Source organism: Apodemus sylvaticus, chromosome 7 (assembly GCF_947179515.1).
Source record: "Apodemus sylvaticus chromosome 7, mApoSyl1.1, whole genome shotgun sequence".
In the NCBI taxonomy this organism is placed as follows: Eukaryota; Metazoa; Chordata; class Mammalia; order Rodentia; family Muridae; genus Apodemus; species Apodemus sylvaticus.
In genome coordinates, this window is record NC_067478.1 from 24,557,819 (window position 1) to 24,579,733 (window position 21,915).

Genomic DNA, 21,915 nt, shown 5'->3' on the forward strand with positions numbered 1-21,915 from the left:
TCAGGATGAGTCCTTAAATCACTCTGCTTTACTTCCAGATGATTTTTTGACTACTTCAATATTCATCCTCCCCATATTAGGTTCCTACCCAGGAACCTAATTTCTTTGACCCAAGTTCATAGACCTTGGAAAATATAGGGCTTTCATCTTCCTCCAAACATGGAACTTTCTTATCAGATTTGAATCAAATACAGGACTACCCTAATTTTTAGAATGGGAGGGGACTACCTCTCTTTTTAAATTTATAATTTAAGTCTTTATAAAGGGGACCATTTTTCAAGAATATCTAAAACTTCAATCAATAAAGCAATACCTTTTAGGAATCCCTTTAACACTACCAAAATAAAATATCTGGTCTTTTATCTTCTGTTATAAGAGAAACAAGAGACAATACTTATGAGCAGTCTCACTACTTACTGTGTTGCCATTAACAAACAACATTCCACCAGAGGCCTCTAAAGATAGGGAAAAGGTATAGAAGGTCCACTGTTATACCACTCACCCCTTCCCCACAAATTCTCTACCTGGTCACTGCTGATGGATTACTGAATCCTTAATAACTAAAAAGCCTCAGCTCTTTGGAATGAAACGGTGGACCCCATGCCAGTGAGTACTAATACCATCCTTAGGCCTGAAAAACCCTGGGAACCTACATGGCACACTCAGACTTCATCCTACATCAGAGTTACTTTCACTGGATTAACACTACACTGGGATGGTTTAAGATTTGGGGTCCATACTCATTACCCTAACTGTACTCAAGCACTTCAATGGAACCAATATTCTGGGCATATTTCTCAGAACTGGCTGATAGTCTAAAAGAAAGTACATCTTTTTTGGTAAACTAGGCACTAGATTAATGGAACAAGCTGAATGAACCACAATGGGGTGGGGGTGGGGTACAGTCTCTAGAAAAAGACTCATCCAGAATAGGATACAGAGTAGAGTTACTACGTCAGGAGCAAAGTGGAGTATGAGAGATACTCCCAGAAGAAAATTCTAACTCAATAGATTGGCTAACTTATACTAGGCAGGCCTTAAAAAATTACTTTCTAACCCCAAACGGGAAAGGCCTGTACTCTAACTCAAAAGAGACTATTTTAACTATGCTGATGCAGATGGAATCATAATTAGCTATGGGACAATGGCCAACCATCCTTAATGCAGTGCCACATGCCAAAAACCTATAGAAAAAACATGGGGAACTAGGCTCTGGAATATAATTACTACTAAATTCAATATGAGTCATTGCACTCTAACTGCCCAGGTTCCTAGAATAAATAAATCTGCAAAATCGCCTATTGTACAACTAACTGAACTAATTGGAAACTAAAGAGGACATTTACATCATGTCCACTGGACAAAGATGGACAATCCTCCAAAATGAACTTCAGTGGGACTTTATATCTCTATAACTGTGAACAAAAAGGCTATGTACCTAAAAGAAATGGAATTCTGATTGCTCCCATGTCTGGCCCTTAGTCTCAGTTCCAACTAGTAATAATGTTTGGTACAAGAGAAAGGGAATATTTGCTGGAAGTGTATAGATAAAGAAACTAACAGACTTCTCCTGTAAACGACAAAGCATACACATTCCCTCACACTGGAATTTGGTGCAATACCAAAGCAATAAAACAGATATACTTAATACAACCTATGATAACCTTGATATTAAAGAAACATCATCTCCAGAGCTAAACGTAAATACACCCAGTGACATTAAACTTATGAATGTACAATGGCCTAAGACTCAATTAGATATGGCAAATAATAAGACAACTGAATTTCTCAGAAAAGCCAACAGGACACTCCACAAGATACACTTAACAGTGGACAAGGGAAGAAATGACATCCTTAACCTTGTTACACCTATGACCAACCATGCCAAGGTTCTGTGGCTGGCTATTATGTATGTTTCCCGCATCAATGACCTTTCCTGAAATGGAACAGACACTCCTAACCACCATCATTATAATGCTCGTAATCTTATTTAATATGTGTTTTAGATGTTGCTACAAATACCAAGAACATAAGACAAAGAAAGAAAGCTATCACCATGTGGAACTAAAATGACAGGCCATCCCACCACCACATGGACCTTTCTGCTTGGGGCTACTAAACAGGCCCCTCTGGAGGGACCCTGACTGCTATTCTGTCAGCTGACCAATCCTCGACCCAATCCCTTGACAGCAGTTAGGGTTCCCTCCTGAGAAAGGGTGATGAAAGAAAGTAGGAGTTAGATGGTTCCCTTGTTAGGTAGAGAGTGAGAGAAGAGGAGACCAGGATTAATGTTAACTTCACATATCCTAAAATGGATGTTGAATATCATAGAAGAGGGGCCAGGACCAAAAATTAACCTTCTATTCCAGCATGGCCCACATCAGAGAATGGGTACGTGTAGAGAGAGACGTGTAGAACAAAGTGCAACGCATGTGGATAATGTGGATACAGAGCCCCAACTAATCAAAATTAACTTCCCTACCTGAGTCCTGAAGCCCATCACCTAATCCCTGAGCTGGAAAACATCGTGTCAGAGACTTCCAATTAAACTGGTAATGGAGATACTGACTCAATATAAAAATCTCTGCCAAAGATAACTTGTGAACTCCAAAACCTATACTTTCAGAGGACTCTGTTCTTACCTGCTATTTTTGCTTTGATTAAAATATTAGCTGTACTATACTTTGGATCCTTTATTGCCTTTTAATTATTTAATTGGTGGAAAAAGAACTTGACAGCCACACACCATGTAACGCTTGTCTGCCCACCACACTATCCTGTTTGCCATTATCAACGCCACTATTAATATCGTATTCCTTCATGATCCTTCTCTCTTATGTCATCTCAATGAGGTCTATTGGCTTTTGCAACCCCAGAGTTTAGGACGTCACACAGATACTAGGAAGTACTACTCTGCAGACAAAACAAAGCAACAGTAGGGATATTCACTGACTAAATGCAACCTTTCCAAACTTTTCCCTAGAATTCTGTTTAGTTTTTCTCCCCAAACTTAAATAGATAGACAATAATTCCCTCCTTGTTTTTGTTTGCCTTTTCAGTTGTGATAATAGTGTTTCCATAGGGAGGAGAAAGAGCAGCTATCATTAAAAACTGAAATATGTATACTAATAACACAAATGAATTGATCTATTTAATGCATATACTAACAATTTTCAAAATAATCTATCCCAAAACTTCACAAATTTCTCAAGTCCTAGTCTTTTGAATCAATGATTATACTAGATAATCTTATGGAAGTACCATCACTACTTAAGATAATTTTTAAAATTCCCAAGACCTTAGTTTTTAAAGCAGCAGGAGGAGGTAATGGTGTTAGGTAGGATTGGTTCACTGTGTGCTTTCTGGAACTTTTAGGTTTTAAGTGACAAAGCTTACTAAACTTTTTAGATCATGCTGGAGAGACGCCTCACTACTGGAGCATTCACCTTGCCATGCTTAAAGCCCTGGGTTCAATCTCTAACACAAAAATTAACATAAAACTTCAGATTATAACCTAGCTACAATATAGAATCTGCTATCTATGATTTCTGTTTCTCTTAACCTTTTCCATTTCTAAAGGTAATTTTCATCAAAATTCATTCTTTTCTTCCTATACTTTTTTTTTTTTAACTCAAATGAGGTAGAAATAAGGCCAAGTCCAGGCCCAGTTAATCAAATGTTATACACTTTGTGTCATGTGCAGTTTCTAACTTCAAATATGTTGTGTACTTAAATTGGAAACTGAGTGGAAGCCAGCAATCTAGAAAGGGTGTTTTGTGGAGACACAATAAGGACAGAGGACAGCAGGTCATAGGTGAAATGTCACTGGGATGGTGGGAGAGTGTGGCATACAGGCTAAACCAGGAAGGGCGCACACTATGGGGTATCTGGGAGATGGACAAGAGGACTGACCCAAGGTGAGGTACATAAAAAACCATACGGAGGTCTACTGTCTTAAAATCCAATTTTTAAAATTGGAGTGACAGAAAAATATATGTGAAATAAAAGAATCGCTGACTGTTAAAAGGTTACGTGAGTATTGTGGTTGAGAGGATAAAGAGAGAACAAGTTAACCAAAACTAAAGGTATAGGGGAAAGCCTATGGAAGTCCATTAGCTAAGTAGCTGGTTTGAAATTACAACTTTAAAAAAATTACCTCTTTAATGGAAATCACCTGGTTGGGTAGATAATGCCACTCCCAGAATCCATGGGTATAAGTCATGGATACTTTCTAGGAATTAATGGTGGTGGTGAGGGGGGGTACTAGAGGTCTCCAAAACAACACAGGCTGTTCTCACTGCCCCGGCTACCCACAAGACAACATTACAAGACTCTAAAGGTACTACTGGTGAAGACGTCATAAAAGTAGGCTACAAAACATACAGAAATAAATCTCAAACCAACCAGGAAACTTCCTAGTGCTGGCTGGCCTTCAGAGTGCCTGGAGGGGCTGTGCAGGTTGCTGGAAAAGGAATCAACGGTCCTCACCATCTGGGCCTTATGCTGTAGCACAGACCTACCACACAAGAGATGCCTGAATCTCCTTTTCCATTGTTTACTTTGTTTGTTTGGGGTTTTTTTGAGACAGAGCTTTGCTATATATAGCCCAGGCTACCCTCATATTTGTGATCCTCCTGCCCGTACTTCACAGTGCTGGGATTTATAAGTTGATGTCAGCATGTTTAGTTCAAAATTACTTTTAATGTCACAGCCCCACTTAGCCTGGCAATTCCAAGCCAAGGATAATACACAACAGCTGATAAATATAAAAACAAATAATAAAACCTAGGACCGCCCCCACCAGAAGTCTGGATGCCCCAGTATAGGGGACTAGCAGGACAAGGAGGCAGGTGGGAGTATGGCAAGCAGGGGAAAGGGTGGATGGATGGATAGGGTGTGGCAGGGGGAGGGGTGGATGGATGGATAGGGCGTTTTCAGAGGGGAAACTGGAAAGGGATTAACATTTGAAATGTAAATAAAGAAAATATTTAATAAAAAACTAAAAAATAACGTAAGACCCAACTATAAGCAGAAAGACTGACAAAATGTAATTACTTAATGTTTTTCTTGAGGGTTTTTTCCAGTTTCTTCACTTGTTGTTTATAAAGTCTTAATTCGTGTTCTGTGGGCCTGTAGAGAAGAAATCATGATGAATACATTAAAAGTTTAATATAGCTATTTAAAGTTACTATTCACTTTTGAGGTAATATGTAACTAGTAACTATTCAGATATATAAACAGTTTCTCTGTGCAGCCCTGGCTATCCTAGAACTTGCTCTATAGACCAGGCTGGCCTTGAACTCAGAGATTCACCTGCCTCTCCAGTGTGGTGATTAAAGGCATGCACCACTGAATTGGAAAAACAAACAAAAACATCTCAGTAAAACTGGCCCACAGGCAAGACTCTGCAGCTCTGCAGTGATTAATGAGTATGTGGGCGGCCCAAGCACACTCAGGTCCTGGGTGGTATAAGAAGGCTGGCTGAGCTAGCCTCCAGGAACAAAGCAGTAACCTTGAAATTCCAGGGCCTCTGCTTCCGTCCTGCCCCAAGGCTCTCTTCTTGCCCTGGCTTTCTTGGATGATGGACTCTAAGCTGTAAGATGAAATCAACCCTTCCCTCCCCAAGTTGCTTTTGGTCATGTCATGATTTCACCACAGCCAGAGAAACCCTAGCTAAGACACCATCTTTAACACCACTCCTGCTTCTCACACTACAGGTAACTGCTATCCTGAACTTAGATGCTTTAAGTTCTTACTCCATCTTTCTAGGGGCCACAGCAAGTTTTCCTACTTTATGCTATGAGGCCACTACATAACCTTTTATAATTAAATTCCAAGTCTTTCAGAACAGGGATTTGTTTTGGCCATTGTTTTAGCCCAAATCCTGGGATAATGCCTGACTTACAATAAAAGGTATTAACTAAAACTAAAGCTGTATCAATGTTCATTCCAGGTAACACACCACCAACACGTATTTTCTTTTTATAATTATGCTGCCTGTTTTCTATAACAGAAACAACTGACTTTCTTGTTCCTATAACACAGGGTTAAAAAAAAAAGCTTAATTAAAAGTAATTTTGGAATGAGAAACCCACTGAAATTGAAATGTGTTATAGAAAGTAATCAAGAGTATACATTTTAAAATCATTAAGTTACTAAAATTCAAATGTTTTCACCTCAAAAAGAGTAAGCATTTGAAGTAATTGATGTTAATTAGTTTGATGTAAGTATTCCACATTATATTCCTAAATCATATAACTTTGTGTCCTGTGATAACTACAACTACAATTTGTCAATGTATAATTTTAAAAATTAAAATTAAAAGTGTTATATGAAGTTATAAAGATAAACAAGAAATATGATCCATTTATACAATATCTAGGAAAGACAAAACATATCAGAGGTTGTCTGAAGTAAAGATAAGGGTATAAGGATAAAACTACATAAACACAAAGAAAATCCTGGGGATAATTTTCTCGGTGGTGACTGTTCACAGAGGTCAACATATATCCACACTTTCACATTGTGTATAATATATTGTACGTCAACCATACATGACTGACTCTCTAGCTAGCTTTATGTGTGTCCAGTCTATATACATGTTTGTGTGGATATGAGCATGTGCATGTTTGCGTACAAGTACACATGCACATGGCATTGGGTATCATTTTTCATTGCTGTCTATATTAGTTTTGAGATATGTTCTCTCTCTGGACATAGCGTCTACCAACTGGCTAGGCTGGCTAGCCAGCTAGTGAGCCCCAGGAATCTGCCAGTCTCCACTCCTTCACCCAGTGCTGCAGTTACAGGTACACACTGCTACAACTTGCCTTTTCACAAGTGCTGGAGATCTGAACTCAAGTTCTCACATGCTTGCACAGCAGTTTTCCAAATGAGAAACCTTCCAGCCCTCACTAGAGAAGAAAAATTAAACAAAGACTGAACCTGGGCTTGGAGAGACAGCTATGTCTGCTGAAGTGCTTGGCATGCAGACATAAAGACCTGAGTTCAAACCCAAGAATCTACTAAAAAAGCACGACGGTACACACTTATAAACCCAGCACTGGGAAGGGGTGATCCCATGCGTGGATCCCTGGGGCTCACTGGCAAGGCAGCCTAGTCTAATTAACAAGCTCCCAGCAGGTCTCCAGGAGTGATCCTGTCTCATAAAACAAGGTAGACAGCTCAGGAGTGACCCCTGACGCTGACCTCTACACTGGAGCACAGATGTGCACACAACTGCACACACACTTACACTCACATATAAATACAAACACAGAAAACAAAATCCTGAATCTCCTCAAAGTTCTTATCCAGTTTTATCCTCAACATGGACTCCTATCTTCTCACTCCCCCTGCTTGCCTACAGGTTCTTGTGTTCACCATTTGCCATGAAATACAACTCGTCTAAGGGAGCAGAGGAGTGTCAGGTACTCAGGTTCAGTTTTAGAGAAAGGTGGCAAGAACGGTTCTTCTAACATTCTAAAAGGTCGTCTCACCTGTTTTCCAGATCTTTCTGGAGGCTCAGCTTTTCACCTATCAGCACATCGATCTTGGATTTTGATTCCTTAAGTTGCTTCTGTAATGACTGCAATGCATTTCACAGTAAAATAAGTACCTCTCCTAGGGGAGTATTTTGCTTTATGAAAAGGTATATGTCAGTTCTCTGGTCTCCATACCATCAGAACGCCTTTATAATTTGGCGAGGCACCCAGGTTTATGTCTTTTTCTTCTGACTGACTGTCGTCTTCCTCACACTGCCTGTGGGAAGACAAACACACTGTATCTTGTGGAACTCTCTTCTTAAAGAGAACATGTAGCCAGCAGAACTAAAGCCAACTTAGTAAGGGCTTAATGACTTAAACATGAAAATCCCAAGTTCCCACTTGTTCTACAAGGAACAGTATCACATCCCAGCAACTACCTAATCTTAGAGTGCACTGTCTGTTTACTAACTCTTCACTTAGAATGTGTGAAGACCAGAAAACTCTGTCACGAGACACAAGACTGGATGAAAAATACTTGAATGAACAAACACGATACAAATGGAATATTTCCTGGTCTTTTAAAAAATACACTGTACACATCCTGTTTATTCCTTTTAGTATTTTCAAGTCATAAAAAAAGTCTAAAGAAAAACTGTGGAGCATAAGTGGCTAACAATGCACCACACACAGCACACCTCACTTACCCTGTGCTTCACACCCTGAGATGACAGGTCATTCCTCAAAGTGCTCCCTAGTGCTAGTGTGCTCATCTAACTGGAAAGTCCTCCATCTCCTCCGTCTGTGTGCAGAGCTCCCTTAATGCTCACCACCCCGCCCTCTGGCCCCACCCCACCCCTCTGCCTCACAATGAGTACATACCCCATGGCGTACATTTACTGCACGGGTATTAGTGTAATCTTCCCATGGGACTATCAGACAGGTCTCAAGCCAGCTGGGGATTCACTATGTAGCCTAGGCTGGCTTCAAACTTGTGCGTATCCTCTTTCCTTGGCTACCTCAGCCTACAGAGAGCTAGGATTACAGATGAACTACCACACCCAGGTATATGTATGCCTGATTTTTCACTGACATTCTATATTATTTAAATTTACATAACTAGGGTTTACTCTGCCCCATAGCCAATGTGCTATATGTCCATATACTTCATGAATGTACTTATTATCCAGTGGATATATAACAATGCTTCAATAAAAAGGAAATACACTTGTGTTGTTTCATGTAAATACAGTACATTCTAACCTAAGCAGTAGAATACAGTCTTATAGACCTTTACTAAAAGAACTTCAACATGAATCCATGAGGAAGATGTGACAAGGAACCAAGAATTGGGGGGGGGGGGAATGGATGGTAAATATTTTTGAAATATTTGAAATACACTATATACAGATGTCAAATTCTCACAGAATACAAAATATTATATTTGGAAAAGAACTTTATAATGATATCAAAACTTCCATAGTACAAAATCTCAAAAGCTACAGAAACAATGTATAATTATAACAATAATATAAGAAAAATAAAAATTATTTATACCTTTGTATATGAAGTTTTCTAAGTTTACATTCATAGTAATCAATTAGACAAAGCAATCTAGAAAACAAGATATGTTCAGTTATTTTCAAAAGGTATTTACTATACTTTCTATATAATTTCAAATTATAAAGATAAAAATACAGACTGGGGATGGAGAGATGGTTTAGCAGTTAAAAGAGCAAGCACACTGCAGGGCTAGAGAGATTTGCTGCTCTTTCAGAGGACACAGGTTTGATTTCTAACCTACGCAGTGGTTCACAATCATCGTAACTCCAGTTCTAAGGGATCCAGTGCTTTCTTCTGGCCTCCACAGGCAGAGGCTCACATGTGGTATACACACATACATATAGGCAAATATTCATAACACAGAAAATGAACTAAGATTTAATGTGTGTATGTACACTCGTGTTCAAGTGCCTGTGGAGGCCAGAAGGAGGCATCTGATCCCCTGGAGGTAGAGTTACAGGCAATTGTGAGCCACAACGTGTGCTGGGAATAGAACCCAGATTCTCTGCAAGAGTACTGAGTACTCCCAAACCTCTGAGCCACCCCCTCCAGGCCTAAAAATTTTTAAAGTGTATACTACTCTTGCAGAAGACCCAAGTTCAGTTCTTAGTACACATAGGGTAGCACAAAGTCACCTGTAACTCTAGCCCTGGAGATTTCCAGTGGTTCTGGAAGCACATATACCCACATACATGCGTATATGCACATTATTCAAAGTCAAATATTTAGCACAGATTGCCTGGCAAACTTAAAATTTTTCAGTAATTCTTGCCAGAAACAAGTATTGTATACTGAACAATATGTACAACTTCCATTAATATATTTATAAACATGTCTCACTTTATTAAATACACATTCTTCCTCTCCCAACAATCCTACCTCTGGCAATCTCACTCAGAAATATCTGCCAAAGGCTCCGTGGTTAAGGGAACTTGCTTCTCTCACTTGGGATCTGGGTTTGATTCCAGCACACCATATGGCAGGACACAACTGTCTGGAATTCTAGTTCCAGGGAAATCCAACATCTTCTACTAATCTCTGCATACATATGTGTGTGTGTGTGTGTGTGTGTACACACATATACACACACTCAGGCATGTGCACATATGCATGCACACACAAAAAACTGATAAATATTTTTTTGTTTATTTTGGGTTTTCTTTTGGAGACAGGTTTTCACTGTATGGCCCTGGCTGGCCTAGAACTCGGAGATCTATCTACCTGCTTCTCCCTCCCAACAGCTGAAATTAAAGGCATGTTCCACTATACCTACCCATAGTTAATATTTTAAAAGTAAATGTCTAAACCCATTCATAAGGAGTGTCTGACATCCTTTTCTGGTCACTGGAGGCATGTGGTGCATATGCATATATATATATATACACACACACATACACATAAACATATATGCATACACAACACCTATACATATAAAATAAAGCTTAATAAATTAATTCCTCAAAATACTCTTAAAAAGTATATTCACACAGATGTATATATGCATGCATGCACAATACAAACGTACACACACGTGCACATACACAAAGTGATGAACTAGAAAAAAAAGATTTCTATAGCAAAAGATCTAATCACCATCAAGAAAAAAATTAGCTATAAAACAATCCACCTAGTTCTATTATCATTCTATGTACTAGGCATTACTGTTTATCCAAGACTGAGTGAGGAACTCTTCTGCAGAGATGGGCAAACACTCTGTTTTGAGTGACGACACGCTCTTCCTCCTCTTTGACAAATCTGTGGATCTCCTTTTGCAAAGAAGCAATGGTCTCCTCTTGCTCCATTCGGTTTTTCTTATAATTCTGGCATTTCATCTATAAGAATATTATAAAAGCACAATGTAAAGGCACAATTATGATTAGACATGTAGGACACATAGTCTCGTTATACCTGTGTCACCATGTCCACTGAGCTGTTTCACTCAGTAAGTAACATCAAGCCTATTTAAAATTGATGCAAGAAGCTGGGCGGTGGTGGTGCACACCTGTGATCCCAGCACTCTGGGAGGCAGAGGCAGGTGGATTTCTGAGTTCGAGGCCAGCCTGGTCTACAGAGTGAGTTCCAGGACAGCCGGGGCTATACAGAGAAACCCTGTCTCGAAAACACCAAATCCAAAAAACAAAAAACAAAAACAAAAAAAACTGATGCAAGGAATATGAATGTCACAAATGTAAAAATGTATAAAATAAGGAAACTATGTTGACTGCATGCATTCAAGGTAAAATAATCAGTTAGGGTTTTAAGAATCTATATGAAGCTACTAGAGAGATGGCTCAGCGGTTAAGAACACTGACTGCTCTTTCAGAGATCCTGAGTTCAATTCCCAGAAACCATATGGTGGCTCACAACCATCTGTAATGAAATCTGATGCCCTCTTCTGGTGTGTCTGAAGACAGCCACAGTGTACTCATATACAAAAATAAATTTAAAAAAAACTATATGAAGTCAATATAATTTGTTATTTTAATAGATTTATGAGATCAGGTCTCTATGTAGTCCAGGCTGGCTTCCATCTTGCATACTCTTATATCAACTTCTAATTGCTAGGGTGTTGTATGTACTACTATGCCTAACTTATATCTCGGTTTAGATAACAATAATCAGGAAGAGACTTATAAATTAAAAATATTTTAAAGAACCCCAAAAGAAAATTTAAAAATTTAAAATGATCTATGGATCTCAAATGATGTAGTCAGTTGAGACATCCAGGCAAAGGGGGAAGACTATAAATCCAAAATAGGTTCATAACCAGGAATAATCAGTATGCATCTTAGATTTATAAAAAAAAGATATCACTTAAAACACTCATGGCCAAGTACATGGTCATTTGTCCAAGGTAGCAAATTTATTGAAAATTAGCAACCCTCAAAGGGGTAATAGTCTTAGTTGCTGGCAATATACCCTCTTCTAGTGACCATGAAATATACAGTAATCCATCCTTTGCCTTGGTCCTCCATGAAACTGGGCATGACCTCAATAGCTAAGTGATGGAGATGCCAGTGTGTGAGCTAGCCAAAACCTAGAAGTAATCACTGAGGTTGGTATTGTTCTTGGCATATATTCATTAAACAGTGATGAGATTCATAACATTTTTGTGTATCATGTGTTCTGACAATGCTCACCTTTGTATCTCTTTTTTTTTTTTCTTCTTCCCCACTCTTCTTCATTCTCCTAGTCTGGCTTCAATGCATGCACAATGTAGTAAGCATAGATGTGCAAATGTCTGTCGTGTGTCTTTGGAATATACCCAGGAAGAGTATAGCAGGATCATATGGTGGTTACCGCCACACTAATTTCTACAGTGGCTGAACTAATTTCTATTCCCTTTGGTAAGAGTTCTATTTTTTCAAAATCCTCATTATCACTTGTTGTTACTTGCTTTAATGATTGGCATTCTGACTAGGGCAAAATATGATCTCAATGTGGTTTTAATTTCCATTTCCTTGGTGGCTAAAGGTGTTTACCATTTGTCTATTAATCAACTGATTGTGTTTGGTTGGGTTTTTTTTTTTTTTTTCGTTTCTTTGAGGCAGGGTTTCTCTGTATAGTCCTGGTTGACCTAGCGCTCACTATGTAGACCAGGCTGCCTGGAACTCAGAGATTCTCCTGCCTCTGCCTCCTGAATGCTGGGATTAAGGGAGTGTGCCACCATTCCTGCCTGCATCTTTATGTACTGTAGATAGTAATTCACAGCTAGTATAGCTTTCTCCCCTTTTGCTTGCTGTCTTTTTACCCTGTTGCTTGGTTTCTTTCCTGGGAAGAGGCTTTTAAATTCTTGATTCTTGATATTATTTCATGAACTATTAGAGTCCTTTTCAGAAAGTCCCTGCCTATGTCCATACTTTTGTTTGTTTGTTTGTTTTGGATTTGGATTTTTTCGAGACAGGGTTTCTCTGTATAGCCCTGGCTATCCTGGAACTCACTCTGTAGACCAGGCTGGCCTCAAACTCAGAAATCCGCCTGCCTCTGCCTCCCAGAGTGCTGGGATTACAGGCATGTGCCACCACCGCCCGGCAAACCTACAGCACCCGGTATTCCCAGGCAGTCTCCCATCCAAGTACTAACCAGGCCCGACCCTGCTTAGCTTCCGAGATCAGAAGAGATCGGGCACGTTCAGGGTGGTATGGCCCTAGACCTAGGTCCATATTTGTAAGAGGTTTCTCTCCCCCCCCCACCTCAAAGTTTCAATTTGAAGTATTACATGAAGATTTTGATTCATTTTGAATTGATTTTTGTCTGGGGTAAGAGATAAGGATCGTCTCATTTTTCATGTCTCCCTGTACTGTGTTGAAGATGCTCTTTCTCAAATGTAGTATTTGGCTTCTCTGTCCAAAATTCAATTGGCTCTAAGTGTTAATTCTCAGTTGTGAATTCTATTTCACGGATACACACATTTTATACCAGCAATACCAAACTGGTGTGTTTTTTAAAGAATTATTTATTTTATGTATGAGTACACTGTAGCTGACTTCAGACACACCAAAACAGGGCATCAGATCCCATTACATATGGTTGTGAGCCACCATGAGATTGCTGGGAATTGAACTCAGGATCTCTGGAAAAGCAGTCACTGCTCTTCACCACTGAGCCATCTCTCTAGCCCACCAAACTGGTTTTGTTACTATAGTTTTGTGGTTATAACATGAACCCAAAACAGGGCACTAAATAGAAAAAAATCACTTAACGTTACTGGCCTATGCCAATGTTAACTGTTTTCTTCTAACAATCTATCCACACACTTCAAAGCATTTGGTTCCTTGACCTTTTTGCTGCAAACTAAGACCTGGGACTATGATGAACTGTCTCAACACTAACCATCAGATAACAATTATATAATTCAATACAATACCTGTAATATTTTATATTCCTTTTGAAGGTCTTTTATTCTGTTTTGTTGCTGGCAAGCCCTGCTTAGGGATTCATCTTCCAATTCACCAATTTTGGATTTCACACTGTCCATAATCTGCTGCAGATCATTGGCTCGCTGTTCCTGGTGTACTGCTCGGTTCTGTTCTAGTTGAAGTTCACTTCTAATTAACAGACACAATTCCTTCCCTCAGCGTTAAAATAAACCAGATCATACATGCCATATAGTAGCTTACTTTCCAAAATGTCTTCACATTCTTAATATTTCTTATTTTGTTTTGGTGCTGAGAATCAAGAATTAGCATAATTAGCATTGAACTGCAGCCCAGCCTCTACTCTTCTATCTTCTAATAGGCCTGCAGCCATGTCCTGACATATCCAATCTCGTCCACCTTATAGGAGATAGTTACAGAAGAAACAGAAGATGCCGTTACAGATTAGTGCTAAGTGCTATCTAAAGTCATCTACTCAATGTTTGCCCATTTATCTGTAAAAATATTGTTATGCTTTACATTTAATACAAATAAACTTTCAGGGGGCTAGAGAGATGGTTCAGTGGTTAAGAGCACTGATTACTCTTCCAAAGGACCCAAATTCAGTTCCCAGCACACATTGTGGTTCACAACCATTCATAACTCCAGGTCCAGAGGATCTCATACGCTCTTCTGAACACTGAGGGTTCAGGCACCCACATGGTTCACTTACATATATGCCAACAGAAACTCATACACATAAGACATAAGAAGATCCTCTTCAATGGATCAAAGTACAGTGACATTTCAGGATCCTCCTCAGAGTGCTATCTTTAGAATGCATGCAAACACTCCCCACTGTCTTACTTAAGCTGCTGGTTTGTCTTTATGAGCTCCCGCATCATGTTCTGCTGACGTGTTGTTTCTTCCATCAATGTTTTCAAAATCTGCCTCATTCTTTGTGATGACTGTTTGTCAAAAACGATGAATTCTGCATTGTAAAAAATTATATACACTTACATATATATGCTTACACACACACTAGAGATGGTAAAAACCAATTTAAGATAAAAAACATCTTAAAGAAAACTACATTTTGTACCTAACAAGTCAGCAGGATGTAGTTACCTCTGAGGTCGGCTCCTTTGACTAGACTCAAAGGCGTGAAGCCGTGCTTCAGCAGTAGCCCGTTTACACTTTCCCATTCTGCTTCCTCCTGCTACAAGCACAGCGGAGAGAAAAGGAGTCACTTTAAGACGTGGAGAAACATCTTGTATATGATTTCCTATGTTTTCAGAAAAGGAACTTTTCTCCAAAAGACTTGATTTTTAGATGTACATGTTTGTGTGTTTGCATGTAGGTATGAGTACATTAAGATCAGTTGCCTGTAAAGACTTGAGTGTGAAATGGTTATGAGCCGCATGACTCATGAACATGGCTGCTGTGTTCTGTGGAAGATCAGCAAGCCACGTCTCCAGCACTCATAATTTGGTTTCATAATTTGTTTTCCTCCAGATAGGGTCTCATTATGTAACCCTAGTTGGACTCAAATTGGCAATGTTAGACCAGGTCAGCCTTGAACTTAAAGAGATGTGACTGTCTCTGCTTCCCAAGTGCTGGAATGAAAGATGTGGGTGTCATGCCTGGGTTTTGTTTGTTTGTTTGTTTGTTTGGGTTTTTTGTTGTTTTTTGGTAGCTTTTTGTTGATGTTGTTTTGTTTCTCCGACACAGGGTTTCTCTGTATAGCCCTGGCTATCCTGGAACTCACTCTGTAGACCAGGTTGGCCTCAAACTCAGATATCCGCCTGCCTCTGCCTCCCAAAGTGCTGGGATTACAAGTGTGCGCTACCACCGCCCAGCCCATGCCTAGTTTTAATATGAAATTTTATGTATTAAAAGTAAAACATGTTTTTTACAAAAATTAGCAAGAGAATAGAAATATGCAAATGGGTAAATTATTGCATTATACAAAATATTCACATGTAGGCCCTAATGGGAAATTAAAACAAAAACAACTTGTAATTTCAGTGAAACATAAGTCTAATTGAATAAGATCAGGCCATACTCAGAGCACACAACTGAAAACTAAAACCAGGCACTCTGAAACAAGTATCCCTTTAACAATGATGAGAAAAGAAATCAAGGTTTGTGTGAGGCCTAATTAGAGAAACGGCCGCTTCTACAGGGGTAGGCTCTGGGCAGGTTCAACAGTGACCTTCACCAGGGAGGTTAAACAGGCAGAAGAGAGAGCACGTTCTACATCCAAAAATCAGATTGCAAGGCTGATGTGCCCAGGCCCCTCTCTAATGTGAAGCCATCTGAGATTGTTCAGCTACCCCTGAAGTGACAGATAAAGAAAGAAAGGAGAGGTCTCGGCAGCTGTGTAATATTGGTGTGTCCTGATGAAAATCAAGACAATGCTGTTTGAGCACAAAAGGCTTTTGAAGCTGTGAACAAAGCTTACAAGTTGCTCTGACATCAGGAACAGAAGAGCGCCCTGGGTGTAATTCAGGCAGAAAGAACCCACATTGTTAGGGACAGGGGATTAAAGGAAGGAAATCCTACAGATACAGAGTGATCCTGAACTGCTCAAACAAGCACTATACAAACAAACCGTGGCATGGCTTGCTGGGCTGCACATTAAAAGAGAGAGAAGCCGGTCGCACACATGGAGGAAGTGGCAAAGCGGGGCTGAAGCTCAAGGAAAAGCCAATGAGAAAAATCAAGATGGTCAGGTAGATAACAAATGAAATCTGCAGGCAAACACCAAGAGAGGAAAAAAATGAAGAGTCAGACCTTCCTAAGGCCACTCAAGATCAAAACGGAGCATGAGCAGCCATCTGGGTCACAGCGACAGAACCAGGGGCTCATTCTTTCCTGCCATTTCCACCAACATAGAAAAACATTAACTTTTTAAGTTAAGTTTTTCACTACAATTTAATACAGAGTTGTCCTCTAGTGCATTACAGGTCTCAGGTGAACCCCGACCCCCAGTGCTTGCCTGCTGAACAAGCACAAGTGGAAGGAGCCATCCTTGGTGCTTATAAGTCTATATCTTTTTTCTATTAATCATTTTGTTTACATTTCAAAATCTGTATCTTAATGTTCTATACTTTACTGGATTTTGATGGTTAGAAACTTCATGGATAGTTCCTGGAAATCATCTTGCTTGCTGTGAGTTCAGACAAACGTGGGCTACCTCAGAAGTCTCTCTGCTTGATTCTGAAGATGCCATCCTCAAAGTCCAGGAACAGGCAAAGAAGGCATTTATGAACACACTGTGCAGCCACTCAATGCTCTCAAGCCCTGTCATGTTTAATATGTTTCCTCTACTGACTGACCAACCATTTTGATCTATGACCATAAGCCAGGGAGATGTCTAAGCAGACACACCTAGCCTCCAGTCTCCTGACCATCATCCCCCAACCCCACCCCACAGGAGCCACAGCTGCCAGAGCCTACCCCAATCACCATCAACTCAAAAATGAACAGCAAGAGAGAGACTCAGCAGCCAGCCCTTCCTGCTCCACGCCCCCAGACACCAAGCTGGGCTCCACAGGTAGCTATGCATGCAGCAGCAGGGGACAAGAGAGGCACTAGGACCCTAAATCAGTTCACTATAAGAAATGGATATGGTTTTCTCAACAAGAATGACACCAAGGTATGCACCCAATAGATTCACATAAAGAAAAAGCCCAAGAAGAATGTTTTGGAAGTAGAGATTCAAATTTGATATTGTTAAAGGGTAGGGAAGAAGCAAATGTTACAGGCCCTGTGGAGTTCTGGTTCCAGACAGGAAGTACCATTATAGATGATGATATCCACCCCACAGGGGTTCCATGCAATTACCTAACAGTGAGAATAGGGGAAAACAGAAAGGATCAGAGAGCCCCAACAACTCAGGCCCTGTCTCAGGTAAAGTTTTCCACCTTACCACACAAGAAGATCCTATGGGTCTCAACCACAGTATTTCAAATCCTCCTGTGGAAGGAAGGGTTGCTGGTACTCAGAGTACAGGAGAGCAAGACAGACTAGTAAGACAAACTATTCATGGTGTTATAGGTCACGATTCTACAGATCTTTCTTCATCTCTCTTCACCAAAGACAGCATGAAGAAGGCGACAAAGGCAAGGAAAATCAAAGAGATGAGACCCAGTGTCAACAGTCACCTCAACATAGGTATCACACCCAGCAACGTCAATTATCCACGGAGATGCCCAAAGAACTCTGAACCACAAAATGGCAGAGAAGTAAAAGTAGCTGAGGCATCAGCTGAGAATCTGTCCACTCCTGAGGCTGAGCAGGGCAGGGCTTAGCAAATTCTGGCTTACCATCTCTATCAGCATCTTTAGTCACCTAACAAGAATAAATGAATAGGAGATCCCAGAAACAAGCAAATGAGAGACAGGAACTGAAGATCCTAACTGCTTGCTTTTTGCCAACTAACCAGGTATCCGCCCAGGGGCCAGCCCTGGCTGTTCTTTCTTGTCCTTGGTTCTTCTTGAGGCAGTGGAGGGGGAAGAGCATTGGGCAGGGGGAGGTAAGACTTGCTCTTAGGAGCTATTTAGGGTTGCTGTATAATAAAATGTTTACCTAAGTCGAAGTCACTTTGCTACCATAACTGACCTGAGTCCCTTTGAGGCCAGAAAAGGCAGTCTCTGGCATTTAACACCTCATCAGAAAACAGCAGGGTATTAAGTAATGGATTAATTGCTAGAGCCTTTTCTCTTTTGTCCAGATGCCACTCACTTCACTAGGCTAGGGGGAAGTTTGGAGCAATAAACTTGCATTGATCCAGAAGAAGAGAATCACACTCACAGAAGGAAAGCCTTTATACAAGTAAATATGGATTAAACTCACATAAATTCATATGCAGATTAATGCATACACATTCATAAATCTTTATTCCAACCAGTTGGGCCCAGCTTTCATACTATCTCATAATTACATACTTATACACACACTTCCATATTTATATTTGCATATGGGGAGGGGCCTGGCTTTCATACTATCTCATAATTACATACTTACACACACACACACACACACACACACACATCCATATTTACATATGTATATGGAGCACAAGACCAAGCACCAGTGCAAAAAGAGCTTACTCATTCTGGATGAAAAATGTGCTCCAATCTTTATTGCATTGAGAAAGAAAAAGCTTCTACCCTTTTATTGCTAAATGAATAAACCCAAGTTGTAAGAAGAAATCTTTGTAGTCTTTAGTAAGACTATGTGCCTTGCTCCTAAGGAAAGACCTGCTCTGTCCCACGTAAGCAGCAGCCTGCCTGCTCCTTCTGCTCTCTGCTGCAGCAGCTCTCTTCTTCTTTCCCTCTGCATTCTGCATCTCACCCTCTTCATTTTTTAGGTTGTCTTACAGTTTCTAAGTAATTCCATTCTGCATTCTCCTTCTAATCTTGCTCTCTAATCTGCTGATATAACAATGCTCTTACTCCCAGGGCCTTTACTTCTAAGTTCTTGTGTTCACTTCTGTCTCTCTCTGTCCTCAGTACTTATAAGTTTTTCAGAATACATTATCACATGGTAAAAAGTTCGCCACAAGTTTACACATAAATTCAAATTATAGATGAAATAATTTATAATTATAATCTCTGCAGGTACATGGAGAAGTAAAAACCATAATTTTTGTAACCAAAGTATTAGGGAAGTTTTGTATAGACAAACGCAGTCAATATTTTATCTTCTGTCCTAGCACCTATAGCTCCCTTTTTATGACCTTTGGCTAATGGTTTTACAACCTCTTGGAATGTGCCCTGAGTAGTAGATGCCCAGTTGCTATCTCAGAAGCAATTAACTCATAACACTAAAGACTGGCAGAGTCTCACTGCAGTTTTGACTAGCAGAAAGGATTGAATAGCAGTGTTATTTTAAAGGAGATTAATAATTACTATGATTTTAGGATTTCTTATAGAATCATTAAGAATTAAGAAATCATCTATATATCTATATAGCATCACTACAAGACAGTTTATCTTTGTTGTTCTGCAGAGATCTGCTCAAAGGGTGGGCTAATACCTAGGGATAGTTATATATATAATAAAAGAAAAAGCATGTAAGTAGCAGGAATCTTTTCTAAAATGGATTTCTCCTGGGCCTTGCCTACCAGAGCAAATTGGTAGTAGATTTTAATCCAAGGCGGACCCATCTCAGGAAGATCACCTGATAGTTTTTAGCTTCTATGTGTTGGCTCCTGACAGTACCCAAGAGAGCTATTCTGTGTCAATATAATATGGAGTTTTATTATTTTAAATAAAGACATTTTGGTATGTATATGTGTGTTTTGCCTACAAGTATGTTTGTATGTAGTGCCTGAGGTCAGAAGAAAGTGTCAAATCCCCTAGAACTAGAATCACAGACAGTTGTGAGCCACCATATGGGTGAATAATATCTATTTTAAAGCCTGGTTTTACTCCATATATCTTAAAAGGTTTTTTGGGGTTTTTTTTGGTTTTGGTTTGGTTTTTTCAAGACAGGGTTTCTCTGTGTACCCCTGGCTGTCCTGGAACTCACTCTGTAGACCAGGCTGGCCTCAAACTCAGAAATCCGCCTGCCTCTGCCTCACAAGTGCTGGGATTAAAGGCATGTGCCACCACCGCCCTTGAAATTTTTTTAAGGACTTGATTGTTATTTTTACTTTGTGTATGTGTGTGTTTGAATAAGTTTTATGTGAAGTACATGTGTGAGAAGCCAAGACAGCATTGGATCCCCGGGAATTGGAGTGACAGATGTGATGAGTCACCTGACAGATGCCGGGAACTGAACCAGTCTTCTCCGAGGGCAGCAAGCACTTGTAAGTGGTGAATCATCTCTCCAACTCTACCTTTAAAGTTTTTAAGTGGTTTCGTTTTTGGTTATATTGAAATTTTTAAGAATTTCATCATTTTTAGCTGGGTGTGGTGGCACATGTCTTTAATCTCAGCATTATTAGGACACAGGAAGGTGGATCTCTGTGAATTCAAAGCCTTCCTGATGTACAGAGCAAATTCCAGTACAACCAGGGCCACACAAAGGGATCCCGTCTTAAAAAAAAAACACACACACACACACAAAACGTTTTTTCTACAGTAAATAAACCATAAACTATAAACACCTATGAAGGGGGTGGTTCTGATGCTAAGGTCCTGTTACCCAATTGGTTCTTGATCAATCTATAAAGATACCAGTGACCAATGACTGAAGGCAAGACAGGACACTTAAGAGTTGTGCATGAGAGCACAGAAAAATCGAGAGAACAAAAGAAGAGGAAGGAGGAAGAGGAACAGCAGAAAAGCCAACCAACCGTGTGAGTTTTCAGATGGAGTGATCAATGGTCGCTCTATCCAATTAAGCCTGGGGTGTCAGGGGTGGTTCAGGAGTGTACAGTAATTGAGTTAGCAAAGACATTTTCAGATTAACTGGTGTAAGGGAACCGGGGTGGGGGCTGGTAAAGATTAAATCAGGGTAGCAAAACCTACGAACTACATACCTATTAATAAATTCTTAAATAATTAAAAAGAAAACTTACCAACTGCTGTGCATGGTGGCATACATCTTTGATACCAGCACTCAGGAGTCAAGAAGCAGGCAAACATTGAGTTGAAAGCCAGAATGGACTATATAGTCAGATCCTATCTCAAAAAGTGGGCATGAGTGAGAAAGCCTGAAGAGACTGCTTAGGGTTAAAAGCATTTACTACTACTGCAGAGGACCCAGGTTCAGTTCCCAACACCCACGTCGTAGCTCATAACCTTCTGTAATTTGGGTTTCGAGAGATACAATGCCTCTTCTGGCCTTACCTCTACAGGCTCCTGCACATACATGCTGACACAAAAACACACATGTATTTTTTAAAACTGAAAAAATGGAGTAAATTACCCTGATGGTTTCTTAGCATGGCTGACAGAGACATCTTTATGATTATTTATACTTCCCCTCTTCTGTTTTCTTAAACACAACTTTTCTCTCACTTATTCCTAATGTTTCTGGTCACACAGCTTGACTAC

At 39.9% G+C, this 21,915-nt stretch overlaps 1 protein-coding gene and 1 non-coding gene across 6 annotated transcripts in view; both read right to left on the reverse strand.

The window, feature by feature from the left end:
* Cep70 (centrosomal protein 70) overlaps positions 1-21,915 on the reverse strand; it is a 55,794-nt gene that overhangs the window by 16,891 nt on the left and 16,988 nt on the right. For 3 of the 5 annotated variants that reach the window (XM_052187561.1, XM_052187562.1, XM_052187560.1), the window contains 8 exons: positions 15,032-15,122; positions 14,771-14,894; positions 13,915-14,095; positions 10,710-10,879; positions 9,042-9,098; positions 7,680-7,761; positions 7,500-7,588; positions 5,056-5,130 (listed from right to left, as the gene is read on the reverse strand). In XM_052187561.1, coding sequence (XP_052043521.1) covers positions 5,056-5,130; positions 7,500-7,588; positions 7,680-7,761; positions 9,042-9,098; positions 10,710-10,879; positions 13,915-14,095; positions 14,771-14,894; positions 15,032-15,122 — 869 coding nt within the window. Of the gene's footprint in view, positions 1-5,055; positions 5,131-7,499; positions 7,589-7,679; positions 7,762-9,041; positions 9,099-10,709; positions 10,880-13,914; positions 14,096-14,770; positions 14,895-15,005; positions 15,123-21,437; positions 21,541-21,915 lie in introns of all 5 variants that reach the window. The other 2 variants (XM_052187563.1, XM_052187564.1) reach the window with 2 other exon arrangements.
* On the reverse strand, positions 13,082-13,200 carry LOC127690234 (5S ribosomal RNA). The gene has a single exon (XR_007978975.1). It is a non-coding gene; the product is annotated as a 5S ribosomal RNA (ribosomal RNA).